This window comes from Centroberyx affinis, unplaced genomic scaffold, assembly GCF_046629955.1.
Source record: "Centroberyx affinis isolate AG114_WGS23_722 - 3 ecotype Tasmania unplaced genomic scaffold, CSIRO-AGI_Caff_v1 ptg003635l_1, whole genome shotgun sequence".
NCBI lineage: Eukaryota > Metazoa > Chordata > Actinopteri > Beryciformes > Berycidae > Centroberyx > Centroberyx affinis.
This window is the reverse complement of record NW_027281544.1, coordinates 114,435-137,422: the sequence shown is the minus strand read 5'-3', so window position 1 is coordinate 137,422 and position 22,988 is coordinate 114,435. Positions and strand designations below refer to the sequence as shown.

Here is a 22,988-nt window from a genome sequence, read left to right as displayed (position 1 = left end):
AATAATAATGTTTCAGAAGGAAGGCAATATAAGAGCTGTGCTGTGGAGTGCTTTGTAGGTGGTGAGGAGGACTTTGAAGGGGTTGGATATTGGAGTTTGTTGAGGAGTTGCTGAGGAGTTTAGTTCTTGAATGACTTGAGTAAGCACAACAGCAGAATAGGCTGAATTCCTGATTTGCCATTATTACAGGCAGTGAATAACAGGGAGTCAAGGTCAAAAAAACGGTGCTCTACAGATAAATAAAACCAGCGGAACTAACAGCAAAAAAGTAGCAGAAGTAAAACAGAACAACAGCAGAAGTCTTTTTCCCCGCAGCAGGTAGTCCCGCTAAGGGCTAGGCGCTACTTTCACAGATTTAATTGGAAATCTTATGTCGGTTATCCAATTCCATGGTTTTGCCAATTCCAGTTTATTTGCTCTCGCGTTACTGCTTTCCCTTATTTCAATGAGGGTTCAATTGACAATCTCGTGCCATTTTTCCAAATACCTGGTCGCTCATTTGGTCTAAGGACAAACATTTTGCTTGCAGTGTTTCCGCAAAAGTAGGTCCGTTTACCTCAGTTGTTAAACTACGATGACAGAATACTGTAAGTCATTCAAGAACTAAACTCCTCAACAAATCCAATAGGAAGCCAAAGAGGAAGTGTACGCCACAGCTTCCCGTGGTTAGCGGCTAAGTGGCTAACAGGATTTTCCATTGATTGCAAAGTAGTATGTCTTCTGCAACTAAACAAAGCAACGAATGGTGTTGAGATTCATCTCTTGGCACACTATGTAGCAAAAACTTTTAGACGATTTGCACATTTGTTATTTTAGTGTGTAGAAACATACAGAAAAGACTACAAGAAGAGAACTGCAAGAATGTACCAACTGTTGATAGCGGGCTGATCTCAAGAGTACAAGAGTGCAAGTGTGGAGTTGGAGGACAGGGGGTTCTATACAAGGTATATCCATCTGACAGCAACGTTTTGTAACCCAAAATAGCAACAGTGTGTATATGAATCAACACAGATGCACAGAAATTCATGGAATGAAACGAATAATTACCTCATCACATCATCAGCCCACACAGGTCTGTCTGTGATCTGTGGGCAGAGTGACTTCAGCTCCAAGAAAACAATGAGCTTCTCTCTCTCTCTCTCTCTATCTCTCCCGCTGACATTGTGACTGTGGTGCTGATAGCGATGCCCATGGTGTGCGTGTGTGTGTGTGTGTATGTGTGTGTGTCTGAGCGAAGGCATGCATGCATGTCTGTGTGTATATGTGTGTGTATTTGCTCTATGCCTGGCAGCTGCAGCCTAGTGATACTGGGTGAATAACAGGTCAGCACTGATCTCATTAGGCCTAATCAGATGTATATGATATGTATAAACAGTGGAGTGCCACTGCACACTAGCCGCTGGAATACACTCCCTTCACTGAGGGAGGGGGGTATATGTGTGTGTTGATGTGTGTTTGGAGGAATGTTTGGAATAGCTAGGCCGATGGAGAAGAGGTGGAAAGAGAGAGAGAGAGAGGGGTGGCATGTCGTTTTTCAGCGTGCTACATTATCAGAGGAATTATGGAATTATGCACAGGTGGAGAGCTGGTGCGAATACTGATGCAGTGAAAAGGAATGTATTTGTATAAACACACACACACACACACACACACACGGCAGCCAGCTCAGTAGGGTTTGCGGTTCACCTGTTCTAAATGAGGAAACTGCATGCAACTACGACAAATGAGGCATGCCTCTGGGAAGTGGGGTTAGCTTGCAAGATGAGGTTTGTCACTGTCTGTGTGTGTGTGTGTGTGTGTTCATCAGTGCATGCAAGTGTGCATTTACATGTGTGTGCTTGTGAGGGAGAGCGCTAATATGAACTCAGACATCAAGGGCTGAAAGGGAAGATCTAAGGTGCTGTAGAGGGTGAGTCATTAAATTTAGAAAGTGCTATCTGTACTGGTGCTATTATGAAAGCATGAGGGTGGGGATCGATTCTGTGATGTGTTGCGCACATTTGTGTGGTTTTTTTTTTCAGGGATAAAAGCAGAGACAGAGACAAAAGCAGAGAGAGAGAGAAAGAGAGACAAGGGGAGGTGAGGAAGATTTGTGATAGAGAACAAAGGTTTGGGGCGCCTTGTTTGAAAGCCTCTCCCCTCCCTGTTTACGTGTCCCGGGGGTTTGGGATCAGTTTCACTTAAAGCACTTAAAACGCCCCACAGGACCGGCGCTTTGGCGCTGTAATAAATATCAAGATCGCTCCTGGATTGTTTTTAAATTGAATGCAATCTGCCAGAGCTGTGAGCCATCATTTCACCATTTTTTTTTCTTCCTCCCTTGATCTCTCCTTCTCCATCTTGATGTCAGCTCCTCTTTGTTTCCATCAGAGAGGGATTTTTAGGAATTGTTCTGCTCCAAAGGCAAGTAGAGATAGATCTGCGCCATATGAAAGCGTTTGAGCCAGACAATATTTGATATATCATGGCAATCAAAAGTTAACAGATGGAGGAAATGTTTCCAGGGATGGCTGTTAAGTCAGAGGAGAGGCTAATAGAATGACATAAATCATTCAAACAAAGAGGCTGATGGGAGATTGAATGGGATATTTTGGCCTCAGAGTGTACACACAGTGGCACACACCCCCACATACACTGTGAAACCTCTAATAGACTCCCGTTCTCAAATAAATTGCTGTCTCTTGTAATAGCCGGGAAGCTCTTCATGTTATAATAAACAAACGCCCCTCTCTAATGTCACAAGATTCCTCATATTGCTGTTGATGAAGCATGCATATATTATTATCACCGTATAATATTATCACTGTAACCTGCTGACAGACGTTTTGTCAGTCTTGATGTTGAAACAACAAACTCCATGCATATTATTTCAGCATAAATTTGTCTGGTATTTACAAAATTCATTTTTGGCATCTTCGTTTTGTGAGCTGTACGAATGGAATAAAAGCTTGTATTGGTTATTTTGGTTCGTGCAATGAAGGTAAACACTTCAGGTGCTATTGGACATTTATTGTACCTGCATTATGCACACACTGCAAAAAATCTTTCTTTACTTCTCTACCACAACAGGTCAGAACATTTTGCCAGTGGGGTGAGATAATTCAAATGCAGTTTCACTTGTCAGGGATATTTTCTAGAAACAAGTTGCAGTATCTTCTAATAAGGCAGAATAAGGCAGATCACTCCACTAGTCTCAAGAAAATGACTTTTGATTCAAGAAAATTCTAGAAAAGGTTGATTTGTATTCAAAACAACTGAAATGATTTCACCCTGTTCTCTGTTTTCTTTTCATTTGTTTTAAGAACATTTAAGACTACTAGATAGAACTAAACTTTTTGCAGTGCATGCAAGCAGGCTCGAAATAGTTCAGCACTTTAACACATGAAGTGAAAGACAGTAGTTAGAGATGCTCTCATTAAGACTGGAGAAAGAAGAACATAAGGTATAATAAAAATGTAAAGCTTCTGCCAACTCTTTGGCTCTGATGGAGCGAGGGAATCAGCCCTCTATCGCAGATCAAGGTTGTGCTACAACATCCCAGCTGGGTTGTATAGTTTTATACTGTAGTATAAAAAAGTTGAATAATACACTTCCAGTCAGAACTTCCAAAATGAAACTGAACATTATTAACGAACATGTCTTGTAAGATTTTTTTGAGTATTATAAAGTATCAGAGTGAAAATAAACAATACATCTAAGGGGCAATCTGTAGTGAAATGAAAAAAACAATTGTTGGTTTTCCTAAAATGTCCTGTTTACAACATATATTCATAACCATAAAGTCTTATGCCATACATAGTTTGGCCTAAAATACATACAGAAAGACAATAGAAAGAAAGAGGTAATATTGATATACAGTAATTTGGAGGAGAATGAAGAGGTTGTGGAAGGAAAACCAAAAGCTGAGCAAAGAAAAGAGTTTAGTGCCAGCAGAGATTGTATTTGAATTGCAGAAATTTGACCTTGTCATGCTCCTATTACCACTGAATTAATAAAATGAGTTTGTGGCATGAATGAATTAAAATATTTCTTGTGAAAGCTCAATTTTGGAATGGAATGCAACGGCTTGAAACTGAATGTGATTATGAGTGAATTTAAATTTAAACTATAATTTTGAATGCAGCTTTCTCAATTCAGATTCAGCTCTCTGAGGCAGGCATGCAGGGAATTAGGGAAAGCAAATAAGCAAAGATTCAATCCGACAACGTCTCTTTCCATATGTGTAGCTGATAATTTATCCAGCACAGTGATTGGATGATTGGAAATTACCAACTTTGGATGAGCTGTGTGTAAAAGTCCTCCTCGCTATTCGGCAAATAGATTAATAAAATGTGAGACTCTCTCCTCCTGAGCATTTGGCATGAACATCAAGTACACACACACACACACATGCACACACGGTGCCTTCACCGGTAGAGCAGAGATGACACTAGCTGTTCCCTCTCCCGTGGGAGCAGTGGGGATGAAAGAGTGCAGAGATGGGTCTCCCATCCTCTGATCTGCTTCTGCCGCTGACACCAGAGGCCTCCAGCTCCAAAAGCACAGGGGACCTGGGGGAGAATCTAAAAACCAACACCACCACCACCACAACCACCCAACACACACACACACACACAACACAAACTCACTCTCTCTCCCTCTCGAATTTCCTCTTGCCACGCTGTCCTTGTAAATAAGAATTCTTTCTTAATTGACCTGCCACAATAAATAAAGGTTGAATAAACAGGAGCATAAAAATCTTTTCCTCGCTCCTTTCAAACCCTTCATGTGTGCCTGCATGTATTAAGGCTTCCTCCACTTGAATAACATAGATGCTCTATAGAGACAAACATAGAGAGCTGATAGGAATGGAGCAGTGGCTCAGCGGTGTCCCGCTGTGTGCCTGGCGGTACTGAAGCCCGGCTCATTCTCCCTGACAGGCGGCACATCCACAAAGACCCTATAGCTGCAGACACACTGTGGTCTCAAAGTCGTTTTTCATACTCCCTCGCAGGTTGGTCATCCAGGACTTGTCAAATAAGATCACCGCAGTGTGCTTCAGCCTCTGCGGGACCATGGAAAGTGGATCTGAGCTGAGCTGATATAATGTGTTGACCCGGGTAAATGTAGAGCTTCTCCAAAAACCTTTCCGGAGAGACGGCTTGAAAGGAATTCATGCGGGCCAGAGCGGCAACGATAAATCTCGGTATGTCAGGGTGAGAAATCTCAGCTTGAGCATTTGCCTCCTTTTGCTGACTACTTACTGGGATTATAAGAAAGGCTATTTTACTTGCCTTTCAAAGCAATTCACTGTGTATTTGCACTATGCTTTGTGTCGCGTACTTAGCATGTTATACCAAGTCTGTGTGGCAGAGGTGCCAACGTCCCATCTGCACTGGTGCCTGCTCTGCCCTCTCTCTCTCTGGGGAGCAGACACACCCATCAGGATCCATTAGTCTCCACGGTGACAGGCCAGCCATCCACTGAGAGGCTCTCCGCAGCTGAGCCTTCTCATTGGCCGAGACAGTGTTCGGGCATTTTTTTTTTGCTAACAGGCTCTGTCATTTGAGCCGGGCATCTACAGCTGGCATTATTCTCTTATATTCATTATTCACTATTTTCTGTTTCCGGCCTGAGTCTTTTGAGGACTGAGGAGTAATAAAGCAAGCACTCCCAGACCTTTCCAGTTTGCTTTCTGTTCCCAGATGGGTGAACGGGGGGATGGATGACAGTTGGACAAACAGACAGATAAATGGAGGGACAGGTGTTGTAAGAATGTCTAATAATGTTACCGTCACCCCTTCCTCCCCCCTGCTCTTCCCCGTGTGTGTGCAGACGGACGCGGCGCTGATGTACGACGCCGTGCACGTGGTGGCGGTGGCGGTGCAGCAGTCGCAGCAGATCACCGTCAGCTCGCTGCAGTGCAACCGCCACAAGCCCTGGCGCTTCGGGGGACGCTTCATCAGCCTCATCAAGGAGGTACTGGGCCAACACTGTTCACCCTGTCCTGACCCCTGATCTGTGTACTCTGTCGAACTGTACTATTTTCCACATTTTAGAATAATAGCAAAGACATCAAAACTATGAAATAACACAAATGGAATTATGCAGTGACCAAAAAAGTGTTAAACAAATCAAAACTATCTTATATTTTAGATTATTTAAAGGCTCTGGAAAGAAATTCATACATAACCATCAACTTCACAGTTTATATTTGCCTAAGAGACAGCATTTAAGCATAAGCCTTTAGATCAAAATGGCTTTAAGAGAATGAATAACATAGTACATTCAATCAGGTGGGTCCAAACTTTTGACTGGTAGTGTATACGAAATTGTAATAATCATGATGAAATACATCAAAATTCTACTCAAATATTGCTAAAAACATTAGAAATGTGTTAAACATCCTTATCATATCTTAAACAAGTTTATTATAACCACACTTAATCTTAACACAATGAATAATCCTCATGAACACGTACTTCATAGAAAGTGTCTGAATCATCATTCTTACCTACAGTGAGTACATGGTTTGTGTGATGTTTCATTACTTTCTCATCTCCATCCTCTGCATGCATATCCATACCAGTGTTTATATCAGAGCGTCTGTGTCTCTCCCTATCGCCAGTCAGGGTCAGCCATTTGCTTTGTTCTACAAAGCACTTTCATTCTGTGGATGGTATCATTGCAGGTAATTTGCAGAATGAACCACTGTAGTACCTGCCGCTCCCCCCCCCCCCCCCCCCCCCCCCCCTCCTGTGTCTGCTATCGCTCTCCTTGCCCGTCTGTTCCTCCAATGGCTTTGAAGTGAAACTTCAAGCACAATGAACTACATGCATAATGAACTCTTACCTGTCAAACCTGCCTCTATCCTCGGCGCTTTATTGTTCCTTGTTGTGCTGTTGCGATAGACAGCGAGGGGAGAGCCAGACGGAATTCATAATTGGGAAAGAAAAAGTTTTGCAGTCGGAGATTGGATTGAAGTAGAGTCGAGAGAGAGCGTACCTTGGGGTTAATAGAATGATGTGCAGAGAGCTGGAAATGTCATGGATCTTGGTTTGTTATTACTGGGAAATGCTGTATGTGTGGTTATCGCTGTCTCTCTGTCTGTCTGCAGGCCCACTGGGACGGTTTAACTGGACGTGTTCTCTTCAACAAGACCAATGGACTGAGGACTGATTTTGACCTGGATGTCATCAGTCTGAAGGAGGAGGGGCTGGAAAAGGTGTGTGTATGTGTGTGTGTTATTGGGTAACATATGGGTCCGGATGCTTTTAAGAATTTTAGCTCATTTTGACAGCTAAGACAAGGTGACATAAGGCTGAAATTGAATTTTTTTCGACAGATTGGAACATGGGACCCTCCCAGCGGCCTGAATATGACAGAGAGTCACAAGAGCAAGACGTCCAACATCACCGACTCTCTGGCTAACAAATCCCTGCGCGTCTCCACCATACTGGTAGACACAGCCGCATGCAAGCACACACACACACACACAGCCCCCGAGACTAAATACACAGAAACACACTCTCTCTCTCTCTCCTTATGCAGGAGGAGCCGTATGTGATGTTTAAGAAGTCAGACAAGCCTCTGTACGGGAACGACCGGTTCGAGGGCTACTGCATCGACCTGCTGAGGGAGCTGTCCGGCATCCTGGGCTTCCGCTACGAGGTGCGACTGGTGGAGGACGGCAAGTACGGCGCGCTGGAGGAGAGCACGGGCCAGTGGAACGGCATGGTGCGCGAGCTCATGGACCACGTGAGTCACCTCTCCGCAGGGTCGTCATTATAAGCCGCGGCCCCACTCAGGGAGATGCAACGTGACAGGGCATTAAAGCAGCCAGCGTCATATGTTTTGCAGAAGCAATAGTATATCCCCTTTTTATGCTGACAGGTAATTAGACGTTTTACTGTCAACGGGGGCAAAAGGTTCCCGGGTAACATAGAACATTTTATGCTTCTGGGAGACTGTGTCAGTTTTCAGTTCCGATAACAAGTGCAGATTGATACGTTTTACATTTCAAACAGCAAGAACAGTGGTTTGTTTGGAATCAATAGAAGAAGAATTGGGTAGTTAGCATGAGCAGCGATAGCCACCATGGCTGAACAGACACAGAACAGAGTGCCACCTACAGAAACTCAAACTGCATCAACAGAAAATCCAAGGAAAAAGACAAAGTCACAGTACTGGACACACTGTTTGATTGACAGGTGAACTCTGGGATGAGCAGTGCAGAAACACCACAGCAATGAGCGCTGAGCACCAAAGATGCTGCCAACATAAAAAAAATTTAAAAATGAGAATCTTGAGGATTACCGCTTTAATTAACAGTTTATCTTAATGTTATTTCAGCTGACTGGCTCATTAGTTGACCAGCTGCCTTCATCTCTTCGATGGAGAATTCAGTATCACTGGGCTACTTGGCTTGCCAGTTAGTTTGTGATTAGTTTGCAATACTCATACAACAATCTGATATTAAAATGCTCATGTGACAACATCGAAATTCATTTGATTAAGAGAAGAGGATTATGGGTGTTGTATGAAAAATAGCCACCAAGATGTAAAGATTTATAGTTAATTTACACAATAATACAACCTTTATTTACTTTTATTAGTTAGATACTGCTCTATAAAGGACAGACATGATTTTTGGAAAATATTTTTTTCCACAATGCTGAAGAAGTTTGATAGCACCCAGATACAGAGGAGTGAAGTGTCTCCCCGTGTCTAACCAACCTGAATTCTACACTGTGATGACTTCACTGTGGTAAAAAAAAGCAAAAATCTGAGTTTTTCTCAGTATAATAATGATGATGTAGCATGAAAAGTAGAAAATGTCTACCTCCAACCCCATAAATATATTGAGAGGCTAATCTCACACTTGGAGGATACTATTCGTGGGGTTAATTCTTCACAGATGCATCTAATCCGAAAATTATGGCTTTAGTGACTCACCATTGATACTGGATAAGAGGGATCAGACAGATAACCTATAATTTCCAGCAAAACTCGCCTTCCTACCTGATAATCTAGCTGAACTAATGACCCTGGTGATTCTCTCTCCTCCGTTGCGTTCTCTCCCTCTCCCTGCGTATTGACCTGACCAGCTGTTGACAGAAAATAGATCTTAATTCGATTGGTTCTAGTGTGGCACCTCAGCTTTTTTGATTGGTGGATTCTACCCCCCCCCCCCCCCCCGCACCCCTCCCACTTATCTCGCTGCAGAAAGCGGACTTGGCGGTCGCTCCCCTGGCCATCACCTACGTCCGGGAGAAGGTCATCGACTTCTCCAAGCCCTTCATGACGCTGGGGATAAGTATCCTGTACCGCAAGCCCAACGGCACCAACCCCGGGGTCTTCTCCTTCCTCAACCCGCTCTCGCCCGATATCTGGATGTATATTCTGCTGGCTTGCTTGGGTGTCAGTTGTGTGCTGTTTGTCATAGCCAGGTAACATGCCAGCCCTCCCTGCCTCTCCTTCCCCGCCTCCTCCCCCTTGCATCTTCCCCTCCACCCGTTTGCCTGCTTTCACTGACACACAGCGGTTGCTCCTTATAGGGCCCAAAGTGGGGAAACCGTTCATTGAAAAACATCAGGAGCTTTGACGGGCGGTGTGTGTGCCTCAAGATGGCTTCCGTGATGTAGACATGGCCAACACCAAGAGAAAAGTGAAATCTAAATATGTTCCCTTAAGGCAGCTGAGTCTCCACTATGTCGATTCCAGGCATATTTGAGCATGCACCAGCCACTGTATGGCCACTGTATAGCCAGGTACCTGCTATATCGCTCAAGTTATTGTAAGTATTGCATGAGTACAATGCTTACAATATCTTGATAAAACCCCCTAAAGTCCTATGCATGACTTATATAGAAAGGTGCATGTTAACCCCAGAGCTCCGGTTCCTCTGCTTTGATCCGGAGAGGTTTGGGTTTAATGCACTTTTCAGCCAGATGTTACCGGCAAAATGATCACGTGAGAGAAAAGCAGCAACTGTCACCTAAGTTAGTTCAGAATATGCAAATTGTACCCATAGTCCTTTGTTCCACAGTTGGTTGGGGTAAGTGATTAGCATGCAATACACTGATATTTCTCTCCTTCTCACATAATGGCCTCAGAGCTTTTATTGCGTTGGAAGGTTTCTGTTTGTGTGCATGCGTTGTGCCTTTTTTGCACATCAAGGCAATAAATAGTGCTTGCTCTCACACTGTGAGACCAATAATATTCAGCAGAGTAACAATCTGAAATACAGTACCCTCTACAGTTTGCTGAGCTGAGTTCTCTCATAATTATAGTATTGATCGCATGGCCACTGATTGATTGGTCAGTCCCCTAAATGCAGAGTATATTATTTTCTTTAATCCTCTGCAAATAGAGTGAGTGGAGAGAGGCTTATGGAGTCCTGGTTTCACACAATAAAACACTAAACACCTCAATCTCACCAGGGATTCAAACTTAATTGACCCCCCCCTCCCTCTCCCCCACCACACACACACACACACACACAGGCACGCACGCTTTCTGACTAAATGAGCTATCTCATTTTAAGCTCCACAGAAATACATTTTCTTTATTTAGTCAATGATTCCTTTCAGCTCTGTTTGTGGAAGAATTGATTTCTGCATCTCTCTCTTTATTAAGAAAACAAATGGAACTCCCTCAGCACACATTTACCCACCTAAAACAGTTTCAAGACTAGAAAAAATTGCTACCCGCCAAGAAGAATAGAGGATTTATATACTGCATTATAAGATGTTTACATGTAATTACATGCTATTGTGTTTTTGCTGATAAGTCCACGTCCTGGTCGCCTCTGATTTTCATACCCCCCCTACCCAGTCTCCTCACTTGGCCTGAGAGAAGAAAGGCAACAGATCTATAAAGCCAGCCAGAGTAATTGAATCCAACAGACAGTTAATGGAGGGAGCGCATTGTGTTATTGTGGCTGGGGACAGGCGAAGGGGAAGGCGAGGCAAGAGTGGGGGGTGGGGAGAGACGAGGAATCTTTTTATTATTCTGTGTGCTATTCGACATGTCCCTCGTGCTCGGTGTGAGGAGGTGACCTTACGTCCGCATGTTCCACATCCCCTTCTTCCCGGTGATCGGTGTGCAGAACACGGCCTGCAGGAATACGGGCCGGCGGCAGGCAAAAGGTCGTGCAGAGGAGCCACCGGGCTGGATGCATACAAAATACACATGTAGACACTGACACGAACACAACCTGTGCACCAGTGCATGTTGTATGGATTTACATGTTCACACTTATAGCCTCAGGCTGCAGCCCACCGTTTGTGTGTCTAACGTATGTGCACACCAACATAAATAAACATGATCACGGAAAGTATTTGACTTTTAGATGGATTTGATTGAGCCAATTGAAATGCAGGCTTGCTACCACACAGTCACAAGACACAGACACACACACAAGCACACACACACACACAGACAAATACACACCCACATACATGCACAGACAGAGACACAAAGACACACGCACCAACATACACACACAGGCACACACACACATACACATGCAGGCACACATGCAGGCACACAGCCATAAACATAGATACACGCACACACACACACATGCACACACACCCACACACTGCATTTCACACAGCACCACAAGGCCATTGTGCAGTAACAGTCGCCTGTGGTTCCAAGGAGACAGAGCTCATTGACATTCCAGCAAATCAGGCATCCTGATGGGGTTGACAGGAAGAATTATAGTGTGTCATCACAGCCATGTCCACGTAAATGATTCTCAAGGGGACGGCATAGAAAATAGCTGTAAAGGAAAGGCAATCTGACAGAGATGTTGCTCCATTCATGATGCCTGTAAAAGAAGACCCTTAATTAGGATGCTGCAACAACAAAGAAAGATCAAACACAGATTGCGCTGATGTGATGCCACATATCTGTATGTAGATCCACACCAGTCATGCAGACCCTGTGGCAAATACTGATGCCATAAAGCAGCCGTCGTATAGCAATCGATTTGGGAATATTGAAATATAGCTGGTAAACATATGGGTATGTCTCTAAAAGCTGTAGCTCGCATGCTAGACAGGCTAAAGATAGTCTAAACCCTTACGACTCACAGGCTTATTAGCATGCAGCATGTTGGGGCGAAGCTCCTGAGCTGAGCAGCCTCACCTGACGGGGCCCCTCAACTCCGCCAATGTTCCCTCCCTCATCCACTTCAGCACAAACTCAATCAGTTCCTGATGCTTAATGCTAACCCAATCACCCTGTGCTAATGCCGTGCCACTCTCGCTTAAGATAATAAATGAGAAATGTCCGTGGCTGACCCTGCAGACGCTGACAATCAGCCAAGAGGGGGGCGGCGAGAGATTGAGGGGAAAAGGGGGAGGTTCACAGGGGAGGCAAGAGGCATTAAGAGAGAAATGAGGGGAAGGTTGTTGGGCAGGGAGGGGGGGGGGGGAGAGAACAGGAGGGGAAGAGCAGAGAGGGATGCTGGAAGCGCAGAAGAAAAACAGAGGAGAGCAGAAGTCCTGTATTGGGGGTTTAGGAGGATGTGTGTCGGCACGGCAACAGTGGGTGATTTGTGGAGATAAGGTTGGTGGGTTGCCGGGGGGGGGAAACACTAAGGCTCCTGATTCAGTGAATCCCAATGAGCTCCAAAGATCATCAGGCATCGGGACATTATCACCAGTGACAGTGTTATTCCAGCCTATTGATCTGCCCTCACAATAAACTGAAGGCATTTGAATATGCCAATAAGTTGATCTCGGCGAAAGCGTGAATGATTTGTTTTAGTTCCCGCAGAAGCTCCAACCCCGAGGCCACAACACAACATTGCACACATTTACATTCTCTTCGTTCTCCTCAACAATCAGCTTCTCACATTGTTTTAAAATGTTTTATTAGCGATCTGCACCAAGGAATAAACTGTACTGTGCCTGTTGCGCTGATGTATCTGTCTTTGTGCTCTCTCCTTTACAGGTTTAGCCCGTACGAGTGGTACAACCCGCATCCATGCAACCCGGACTCGGACGTAGTGGAAAACAATTTTACACTGCTCAATAGTTTCTGGTTTGGAGTTGGGGCTCTCATGCAGCAAGGTAGTTGCCTCAGCCTGTGGCTGCTGTTGCTCTGTGGAGCTGGAGTGCTCTGCATCCCACTGTCTCTGAGGGTTGGGCGGTTTTAGCCGAGCCAGCGGCAACAGAGAGAGACCTCTGGGGTCCACTGCTAGGAAGGCAGAGGAAATGTGCATGTCATGGCTTTTTAGTTTAATCATTGTTGTAAAAATAACTCACGCTCACAGTAACAAAAAAATACAACTATATTAGTGCAAGTTAATATAATACAGTGGTTGATGATAGAGTCTGAACAGTTCACATACCACTTAAAAACATAATAGCAGAATTATAACATGTATACAAATATGAGGCAAATTAGACAGTTACATCAATGTTGCTATCAACCATAGCACACATGTACTGATACCATCACAAAATAAAGTACTAGTGACATTTTCTAATGTCAACTATATATTCCAACATGCAGTTTATGACAGTAATTACAGTCCATTCATCTTACAGTGCCACTCTACCCAGTGTCCTCTCCTCTTGCCCTCGGCCTATCAGCACCTAGAGATCAGTGGGGTGTGGAGTCAGGATGTGAGGTTACCTTGGGTACATGACTCTCTGGCCCAACCAGCCTGTCACTTCTCCAGACTGTTGTTGATGAATGATATTGAATGTGTCTGATTTGGTATGATTGATTTGTAGAGATGGTAAGTCGAACGAGTGAAACGTGATCCTATAGTCAAGCAGACGAAATGTCTGTGCTAGAGCTTTGATCTATCTCCTGTGTGTATTAATGGAGTAGACTGTGACTGAGGCAAGATGATTTCACTTGAACAATCATCTTGTTTTGAGAGTTTTTCTCAAATAACACGATCTTGAAATAAGTGGAGTAATCTTCCTCATTTCAAGATATTAAAAAAGTTCTTGAAACAGGTTCAGCTACTTTCAAAAGAAGTGAAACTATCTCATCCATTCCACAGTGTTTTTTTTTACTCGGTTCAATAAAAATCGTATTTTACAACTGAATTACCACTTGCTAGGATGAATATTTTTTGCAGTGTAATGTTCACTCCTTCCACCTCCCTCGCCCCAGGCTCAGAGCTCATGCCCAAGGCCCTGTCGACTCGGATAGTGGGAGGCATCTGGTGGTTCTTCACCCTCATCATCATTTCCTCCTATACGGCCAACCTGGCCGCCTTCCTCACTGTGGAGAGGATGGAGTCGCCCATAGACTCAGCCGACGACCTGGCCAAGCAAACCAAGATCCTCTATGGCGTGGTGGAGGATGGTTCCACCATGACCTTCTTCAAGGTAGCTCCCTGTAGCTGGTGGTACAGCTGGTGGTTTATAAAATTTCTTCCTGTTTCTTTGGTCCTTTTCATAGAGATAGTAATGTGTGTGGGTGTTCCTGTGCCTTTTTTGTTTCGCAAATCAATTTTATATCAACCAAATGGCCTGCAGAGTTAAAAATCAGATGCTGAAGCACTGTTACCATAACAGCAGCGAACTTGGAGTTTACCAGCATCTCTATAGTGCATGTCTCAGTCTCAGTTCCTCTATTCTCCGGTTGCTTGCAGAAGACCAAGATCTCCACCTATGACAAGATGTGGGAGTTCATGAACAGCAGGAGGCACTCGGTGATGGTCAAGAACGTGGACGAGGGCATCCAGCGCGTCCTGACCTCCGACTACGCTTTCCTCATGGAGTCCACCACCATCGAGTTCGTCACCCAGCGCAACTGCAACCTCACGCAAATCGGGGGCCTCATGGACTCCAAGGCCTACGGAGTGGGAACTCCGATGGGTAAACGACCTCGAACCTCTATGTTGCCGGCTGTGTTATGAAGCGTATGAACTGCTACAGGGGGGAGGGGGATGGATATTATGTGAGGGATAAAGGCATGTAGTGTGGATGATGGAGAGGCTGCAGGAACGAAAGAGTTAACCTTTATTGATGGGGTCACGTAACGGTAACGGTGGGACAGAATGAGCCGTAAAGGATCCAGCTTAATGACAAGAGAATGGCTGAAGAGGCTGAATTTATGGATAAGGTTAAAGTGCGCCCTAGGCTCAAGAAACAGGCGCCATTTGAGCTCTGCAGTAGCAAGAAGGAAGACCCATTTCTTCTCCCTAATGATCTCCTTATGGGAGTATTTTCAGTGTTAAGAGGCAGACCTTTTAAGACGCAGAAGCAGAACTTTTAATGCTATGTTTTAACTTCCTCCCATCAGACAATAATGAGTGCAAAACAGTGAAACAATAACATAAAGCAAGTTGAAAGTCAATTTAGCGCAATTCCCCGTGACTTACACCTTACCTGACACTGTCTGAATTGTGCTTATGCGTTAAACCACACAAATCCAGGAGTATTAAACCAGCACCAAGAATTGTTTACAACTACTTATTTGACCTAGGTCTTCTCAGGAGTTAGTATTGTGATGTTTGACATTTCAAAGCAATATTATCCTATGATGAGGCAGAAGAGATAAAAACATCAACAGCACTGTTTAGCTTTGGGTTTTGTTTTGTTTTTTTCATTTGGCATTTCAGCAAACAGTATCGTACATTACACATTCCCTGCATGATGGTAACAATTTTGCGGCATATAAAGCAGTCTGGTGCCAGGGAAATGAATGTGCGGCTCGCATCGCTGGCACTCCAGGGGAGCCTGACTGAAAGCTGCTGATGGTTCCAATCCCGGTGTCACGGAGGTTAGCGCGGCCGTGACGAGGCCGCGGAGACCACTGCAACCCGCTGTAATGGCCGCATCTATCATCAGTGATACGAAGGCCATCAAAATATGGCGGATTAATTCTCGCCATCCACATCTGGACCTGCCTATCGCTGATGAGGACGGGGCAGTTATGGATCTGCGGGGATGCCATGATTGCCACGGCTGTAACAAAGTTGAGGCGATGCTCTGAAATATAGCCCCGCTGCGGTTCCATAATGACCTTGAAATGGACACAGAGAGCCGGAACGTGGATCAGGTCTTCTTTTTCATTCCGACGGTGACATAAACAGCACCAAATATATGACCAAATATATCCCAAATAGCTTTAATTAGGCAGTGGGCGTTCAGTGATAAATGATAAAAAAATCGGTGTTCTCAAAGTTCTTGTTGCTCACTAAATCATTTAAATCTATAATCCTGATGTTCATTGCTCAGTATTTCAGAAATTGAGCTGATTACATCCTCTAAAATGTCACTACTGTGAGAGGAAAAGGTCTTAAGATAGCTAATTACTTCATGAATTCATAATGAGTTCTATTTTCATGCCAGCAATCCTCTCGGAAGAATAGGTGTCTTTTTTTTCAGAGGGTGGCTTTTGTCATTTTGGATTCCCTCTCCTCCCGTGTCCTTGTCCCAAACACTATGGAAACTAAGTGTGAACTTCAATCATTTAGTAAACCTTTAACCCATACCTTTTGGCCCGCTAAACAGTGTTTAGCTGCTCATTCCCCACAGGGCAGTTACAGCAATAAACCAGAGCGAGCCATATAATAAGTCCTAACCTTTTAGTGCCTGTCGGCTTTCACACAGCCTATTCCCAAAACGCATATGCGTCATCTGTACAGCTATCGACTTAAACAGTGATCACATTAATATTTGAAGCCAGACAGTGTGGGAGTGATGGATGTCCTCTGGTGTTGAACATCTGTCAGGTAGTTGTGTATGCACAGTGTGTCAAGCACAGCGCTTTTCCCTTCGCCCGGGCCCCTCTCTCCATATCCTCCTCTCTAAGGACCCATCCTATTAGCATTTATCCAAGGCCTGCTTTGTTAGGCCATCATTAATCATTTGAAATATGAGCGGAGCGAGGATCAGGGGACTCAGATACTTGATAGATCCCTCATCTTCAAATGAAGCATGCATATGCCCCGCACGTGCACGTGCACGTGCACATGGACATGCACATGCATATACACGACTATGTGTGCAGAGCAGTACTGTACATGCACATATGCACATACATATGTCCTTTAGGTCATTGTCTTTAGTTCAACACACTCACAAATGAACATGCACATACTCACATACATGCACACACAGACACACACACACATGCACCATACAGACAGGTACACTTTAAAAAAGAAAAACCCTAGGTCACACAGTTTATGAACAAAGAAACAAACACAGATGTGCTGTGCAAGAATCAGCGGCAGACGCTGTAATTTTCAATTCTGGATTAATGTCTCCTTTGTCAATCTAAATATGTACAGACACGAAGATGAAAGGATGATGGATGGCAATAGATAAATGATAGATGAGAGAGAGACAGAGAGTAAAGCAAAGGAACTGACAGGGAATACTTGAGGAGAACAACAGGCTTAGTGATTCCCCCTGCTACCTAGAGCCATATTCAGTGCTTTTACCATTTCCACCCAGAGTCAAAGTACAAAATACCCCTGTGCTCATAAAATGTTTTCTATTATAAACAAACATTCTAGGGACACAGAATGTTCCCTATGTATGTCTTGGGGTTGTGGCTTTGGCCCTTGCACTCCTTACTAGTCCTCACATGTAATGTTGGCAAACTAAGAATTTAACCTCATCCTACTGTTGCATCTATTTGAATTTATCAGCTAAGTGCCTAAAATGTAAATGTAAAAGCACAGGCAAGCCGCACTACGCACATAATCACATAAATACACTAACAAGCTTTTAAAGCAGCCTTCTATAAATGAAACATGAACGCTCGCAGTAAGCATTAATCTTTCTCGGCTTGGTCGGGGGGCAGAGTGTGTGTGCGGCGGCCCGGCCTTGTGTTGTGTGTGTCACACTGTGGATGGGAGAAGAACGCGAACCCCGCTCAGGCACTCCGCGACGATTACTCCTCCTTTGATCATGACGGCACCCGCTGTGTCCTAATGCGCTGTCGCTAATTCTAGCGTCCTCCCACTGTCTGTGGATTTGGGGACTTTTACTCATCATGGCATTAACATGAATAAACACACACTGATAGAACAACCCTATCTCACGCAGATATGCGCACATAATCCCAAATACATGAACACACTACACACACATGTACACCCACACAATGTGCACCCCACTGGGCCTCCCTGTTTATATGCACACTATTTGTGGCATATGCAAGCACGCGCACGCACTCTGCTAATTCGTCAGAATCAACAGCAGCACTGATTCTACATTCACACAGCCAAGTCTTTGTTGCCAGCTCCCTGTGCATTGTAATTCACGCTGCAGAGAGGAGTGAGAATTTTGGAATCAGTCTCTGAATATAGGGATTAGTGGGATCTGAAAAAGGACTTACAAAAAAGTCCTTCTAAGCGGCTGACAATAACATGACAGGTTATGATCACATGCAAGCCCGCAACTTGTTTCATACACCCACCAGCACCGGCTATATATATCCACTCAACAATGACTTGTGCCAGGCATAATCCGTTTATCCATATTTGGCTATTATCCACGGGTCTCGTGTCCTGTTTTGGTCCCCGCAGGCTCCCCATACAGGGACAAGATCACCATAGCCATTCTGCAGCTGCAGGAGGAGGGGAAGCTGCACATGATGAAGGAGAAGTGGTGGAGAGGCAACGGCTGTCCAGAGGAGGAGAGCAAGGAGGCCAGCGCTCTGGGGGTGCAGAACATCGGGGGGATCTTCATCGTGCTGGCTGCGGGACTGGTGCTGTCTGTGTTTGTGGCCGTCGGGGAGGTGCTTTACAAGTCCAAACAGAACGCCCAGCTGGAGAAGGTACAGCAGCTAGTTTGCTTTGTGATGCATGCTTTCATTCACTTGAGGCTTGATGTTTCTATTTATCATTTTCAGCTTTTTTCTTTTATTTTGGAGCATCTCAACTGGGTTTCTTTGACTCCTCCAGCACATTTGACCTTCTATGTCTAATTTTCTTAAAACAAACTTCTAAACTAAAACTAAACTAAACACAAGTATACCACTGTACAGCTCATACATAATGTAGTACATCTTTGCATATATATATTTTTGTATACCTGTGTATTTCTTTTTCTTTTTGCAGGTGCAGGAATTTAATTAGGTGATTTGTCTGAAAAATGAAAACATTCACCATGCATACAACGCAGCATATTTGCAGCCTCTGTTTAGTTATGTTTCTTCATCGCCAGGAGTGAATATATTTCATACTGTTCTTTCAGGGTTCTATTTTTGAACTGATTGCAGTATGATTCATCACACAGCATGGAGTATGCATGCATTCTAGTGTACTTATTCCTGCAATTATGTTTCCAGATAATTGCAAAAGTCCTTTTGATAATGCGTTTTAATTATTTACATCTACACAATTAGCGCAGCGTAGTGCCGTGTTACTTTTTGTAACAGTAATTAATTTCTGGCTTTTTTTGCCGGCTGCAGACGTCGCCCAGCACATCTTAGCTATCATTAATCAAGAACCGCTAGACTGGGTCACAACATTCGAATAATTTGCAAATGAGAAAAATGCCACGTCCTCTAGACTGCCAAGGTGTTTGTAATTTACATCCTGACAACAAGCCTCTCCCTCTCCATTTTCTCTTCCTCCCAGCCTCCTCCACCCTATCATCTCCATCTTTTCACTCCCCCCCCTTTCCCCGCCACCCTCATCCATATCCTTTCTTTCACCCTTCCTGCCTCTCTCTTCTTTTATTTTGCAAATTGTAATTATTCTTTTTTTTCCCCCTGCGTCTACAAAACATCTCATTCATGTCAGAGAAATGCGTGTAAAAGGGGAGAAAAAAAACACAAGTACCTGGTACATAAGCCACCTACACATATTTGTCTATGTGTAACACACCTACACACTTACACAAACATGTAGGAAAATAATAGATTAATGCTCTGCCCCTCTCTGCACCTCCCTCCTCTTTCCATATCTTTTACCCTCCCACCTTCTCTAAGAATTTGAATCTGAATTACCATAATCAGCAAGTACAAGTATAGGAATTTGTCTTGGTGACGTTGCTGCAGAAACATACTGACAGTTTACAGGATTTCACAGTACATACATCGTGCAAAAACAACACAACCTCATATACAGTGCAAGACATACTATGGAAATTAGACTACACATATCACTGTACTTGGGTTTGACCGATATGAGTTTTTGAAGGCCGATACGATACTGATAAATTTCTACTGAAGCTGATAGCCAATGTTTTGTGTCAGTATTCAATATCTTCTATGTCCATACATTTTTTCCCCATTTTCATGCCAAAAAAATACAAATATTCAGTGTTCCTCCCAGTATTTTATCCTTGGCAGCATGGAAAAGCCTCTGAAACAGCATTCAGACCACAAAGAGACACTAAAACTCTCAATTGAAACCCAGACTAATAAAATTCTTTTAGTGTTAACACTTCCTTAAGGCAGTGTGACCCACCACACCTATTCAATAGTGGAGGAAACTAGGATAAATTAAGCCATTAAATGAAGGGTTTGTTTTCAAAAACATTCTTGAACAATTAAATGAATGAATAAAATCTGTCATTGCAGGTTTCCCAGATTGTTTTTATGCAGCTGTGGTCAGAGAGGAAGCTCCATTATATCCATCCGATATTAAATAAAAGGCCAATATCGGCTATATTCAGCACTACAGTTGTGCAGGTTTGAGCAGCGTGACATACAGCAGTGGTTCTCACCGTGGGGTCCGGGGACCACCAGGGGTCCTTGAGGGGGTTCCAGGGGGTCTCCAGCAAATTAAGTGTTAAACTTCACCATTCATTACTTCATTTACAAGAAGTGAACACAATTAGAGAATGCAGAAGAATTACTATTTTGATCATTGTTTCACTGTTATCTCTCTACCTGCAATACAGATAGTCATGGAATTCTGGACAACATCATATCTAACAATAAAAATATTCTCAGATTTGGGTCTGAGAGGCAAAAATCTCATCAAATGTGGGTCCGTGGCCCTGATGCGGACTAAATTAGGGGTCCTTGATATGAAAAAGGTTGGGAATCACTGGCGTGCAGCGTGGTCACAGCTAAACGCTCTGCCTCTCTCCCCCCTGTCCTCTGCAGCGGTCGTTCTGCAGCGCCATGGTGGACGAGCTGCGGGTGTCTCTGAAGTGCCAGCGCCGGCTCAAGCAGAAGCCTCAGCCGCCCGTCATCGTTAAGACGGAGGAGGTCATTAACATGCACACGTTCAACGACAGGAGACTCCCGGGAAAGGAGACCATGGCCTGAGCGCTGAACGCACCCTGAAACAACGCCCCTCTCAGCAACACCGGGGGAGAGGGAGAGGGGGGTCAAACTCACGCTGACTTAACCACGGACATAGGTTAGCGGTCAAAACAGTATTCCTTTTGCCCCCACTTGCTTTTGTAGACAGATGTTTCCTGTGGAAATATAGATACCTTGGCAGTGTCACCTCACTGTGACGTTCACTTTTTGAAAGGAGTTTCATGGTGACGGGAGGGATCTGAAAAAAAGGAGGAGGACTCGTGGGTTGGGTCGGTCTGTGTGTGAACTCAAAGGGGACTCGAGCGGGTTTGGGAGGAAACATAGGTCTATTCCTCACTGGCAGTGGATTTACACACACATACATACACACACACACATATATACACGCACCCACACACTCATCTTACACACTTGACAATTGCGCAGAACGGAAAACTCTATTGTGACAGTAACACCTCGAGATAAGTTTGATGTAGTCTCTTCTGTTGATGTCAATACACTTTTGTCTTATCTCCATGTGTGTGACCCCATTGGTACCTCCCTTCAATTTCTTTCCAATGATTTGAGCAAACACTAATCTCACAACGGGAAAGGGAGTGTTAGTCAGTGCCAAATGGTTTACTATGATCCGATGTATAAAAGAGCTATTTAGTTTGGAATCATCAATGCTGACCTTGTACTCATCATTTTCTTCTGTAATGCCTTTATCGTGCCAAAGTTCTGCCATTGTAAGGAACTTTCTGCCATGCCTATTACGTTCAATGCCTCTACAAGCAATGTAAACTGTCGAAATTCTCATTCATGTCCGTCCTTACACACGGTCTGCAGTTTTCAGTCTGTATCAGTTGTTGTTTAAATGCAGGATTTCTACAAAAAATGTTTGTTTTTTGTACAAGAACAAGTTTTGTAGTACTTTGTATCATGGTAGCCCTATCCTGTGGACATAATATGTAGCAGATAACCAACTCAGCCCTCAAACTGACAACTGGTGGCTATGGGGCTTCAAATTCTGCTGTGTAGGGTTCATCTCTCTCATTTTTCAGAGCTTCAGTCTCTCGTCTGTCGGCTCTGTTCCATGCTGTGAGATGACAAGCATACTTGGTAGGTTACCTTAGGTTACTTTATCACTGCCCCTGTCTCCCTTCTCTCTCTAGTTTAGTCATTCAAGATGTCATTTCCAGGGATTTAAGAGACAGAAACCACACACACACACACACACAAGGGCCAACGCTACTGATAACATCTCTGCTACATGAGTGGATAAAGTTAATGAGTTATTTCTCACACACACACAAATACACTTTATGAAAAGTGACAGGGAAGACACAGTCCTGAAACTATTTGGTGTTCTACCAGTATTGCTTGTCATTTTCCACCCAGCTAGACCTAGTGGTACAAGTGTAAATGATTGAATAACTGGAAACATTTATCGGGAAAAGATTCCAAAAGGCTGTCTTGTTGAAAACAAATATGAGCTCATGGAATTTGTTTGACATTGATGCAAGGTTTTACAAATAATGTCATTAAAAAAGAAGTCATGATTGTTTATTTGCCTGATATTATTGACAAAACATTTTCATATTATTCCGCTATCATAGGAAACTCCAGGCCATAAAATGGGAGATATATTGGTAACTCATTTTGGAGTGCATCAACTGCGCCATCAAGCATCATTATGAGTATTATGCCTTGCAATTTTTGCAAATGTCAGGCTCCTTGAATTGATTACATATCCAAAGACAGATTTGTATCATCTCAAAAAATGACTACATTAGGTAATTGCTAAATTG

The 22,988-nt window shown here is 43.8% G+C and overlaps 1 protein-coding gene across 2 annotated transcripts in view; it reads left to right on the top strand.

The window, feature by feature from the left end:
* LOC139661872 (glutamate receptor ionotropic, kainate 2) overlaps nucleotides 1-21,201 on the top strand; it is a 55,238-nt gene extending 34,037 nt beyond the window's left edge. For both annotated transcript variants that reach the window (XM_071540441.1, XM_071540440.1), the window contains exons 7-16: nucleotides 5,815-5,958; nucleotides 7,097-7,204; nucleotides 7,325-7,438; nucleotides 7,531-7,737; nucleotides 9,205-9,428; nucleotides 12,946-13,064; nucleotides 14,125-14,342; nucleotides 14,609-14,834; nucleotides 18,503-18,753; nucleotides 21,037-21,201. In XM_071540441.1, coding sequence (XP_071396542.1) covers nucleotides 5,815-5,958; nucleotides 7,097-7,204; nucleotides 7,325-7,438; nucleotides 7,531-7,737; nucleotides 9,205-9,428; nucleotides 12,946-13,064; nucleotides 14,125-14,342; nucleotides 14,609-14,834; nucleotides 18,503-18,753; nucleotides 21,037-21,201 — 1,776 coding nt within the window. The remainder of the gene's footprint in view (nucleotides 1-5,814; nucleotides 5,959-7,096; nucleotides 7,205-7,324; nucleotides 7,439-7,530; nucleotides 7,738-9,204; nucleotides 9,429-12,945; nucleotides 13,065-14,124; nucleotides 14,343-14,608; nucleotides 14,835-18,502; nucleotides 18,754-21,036) is intronic.
* Nucleotides 21,202-22,988: the final 1,787 nt, after the last annotated feature.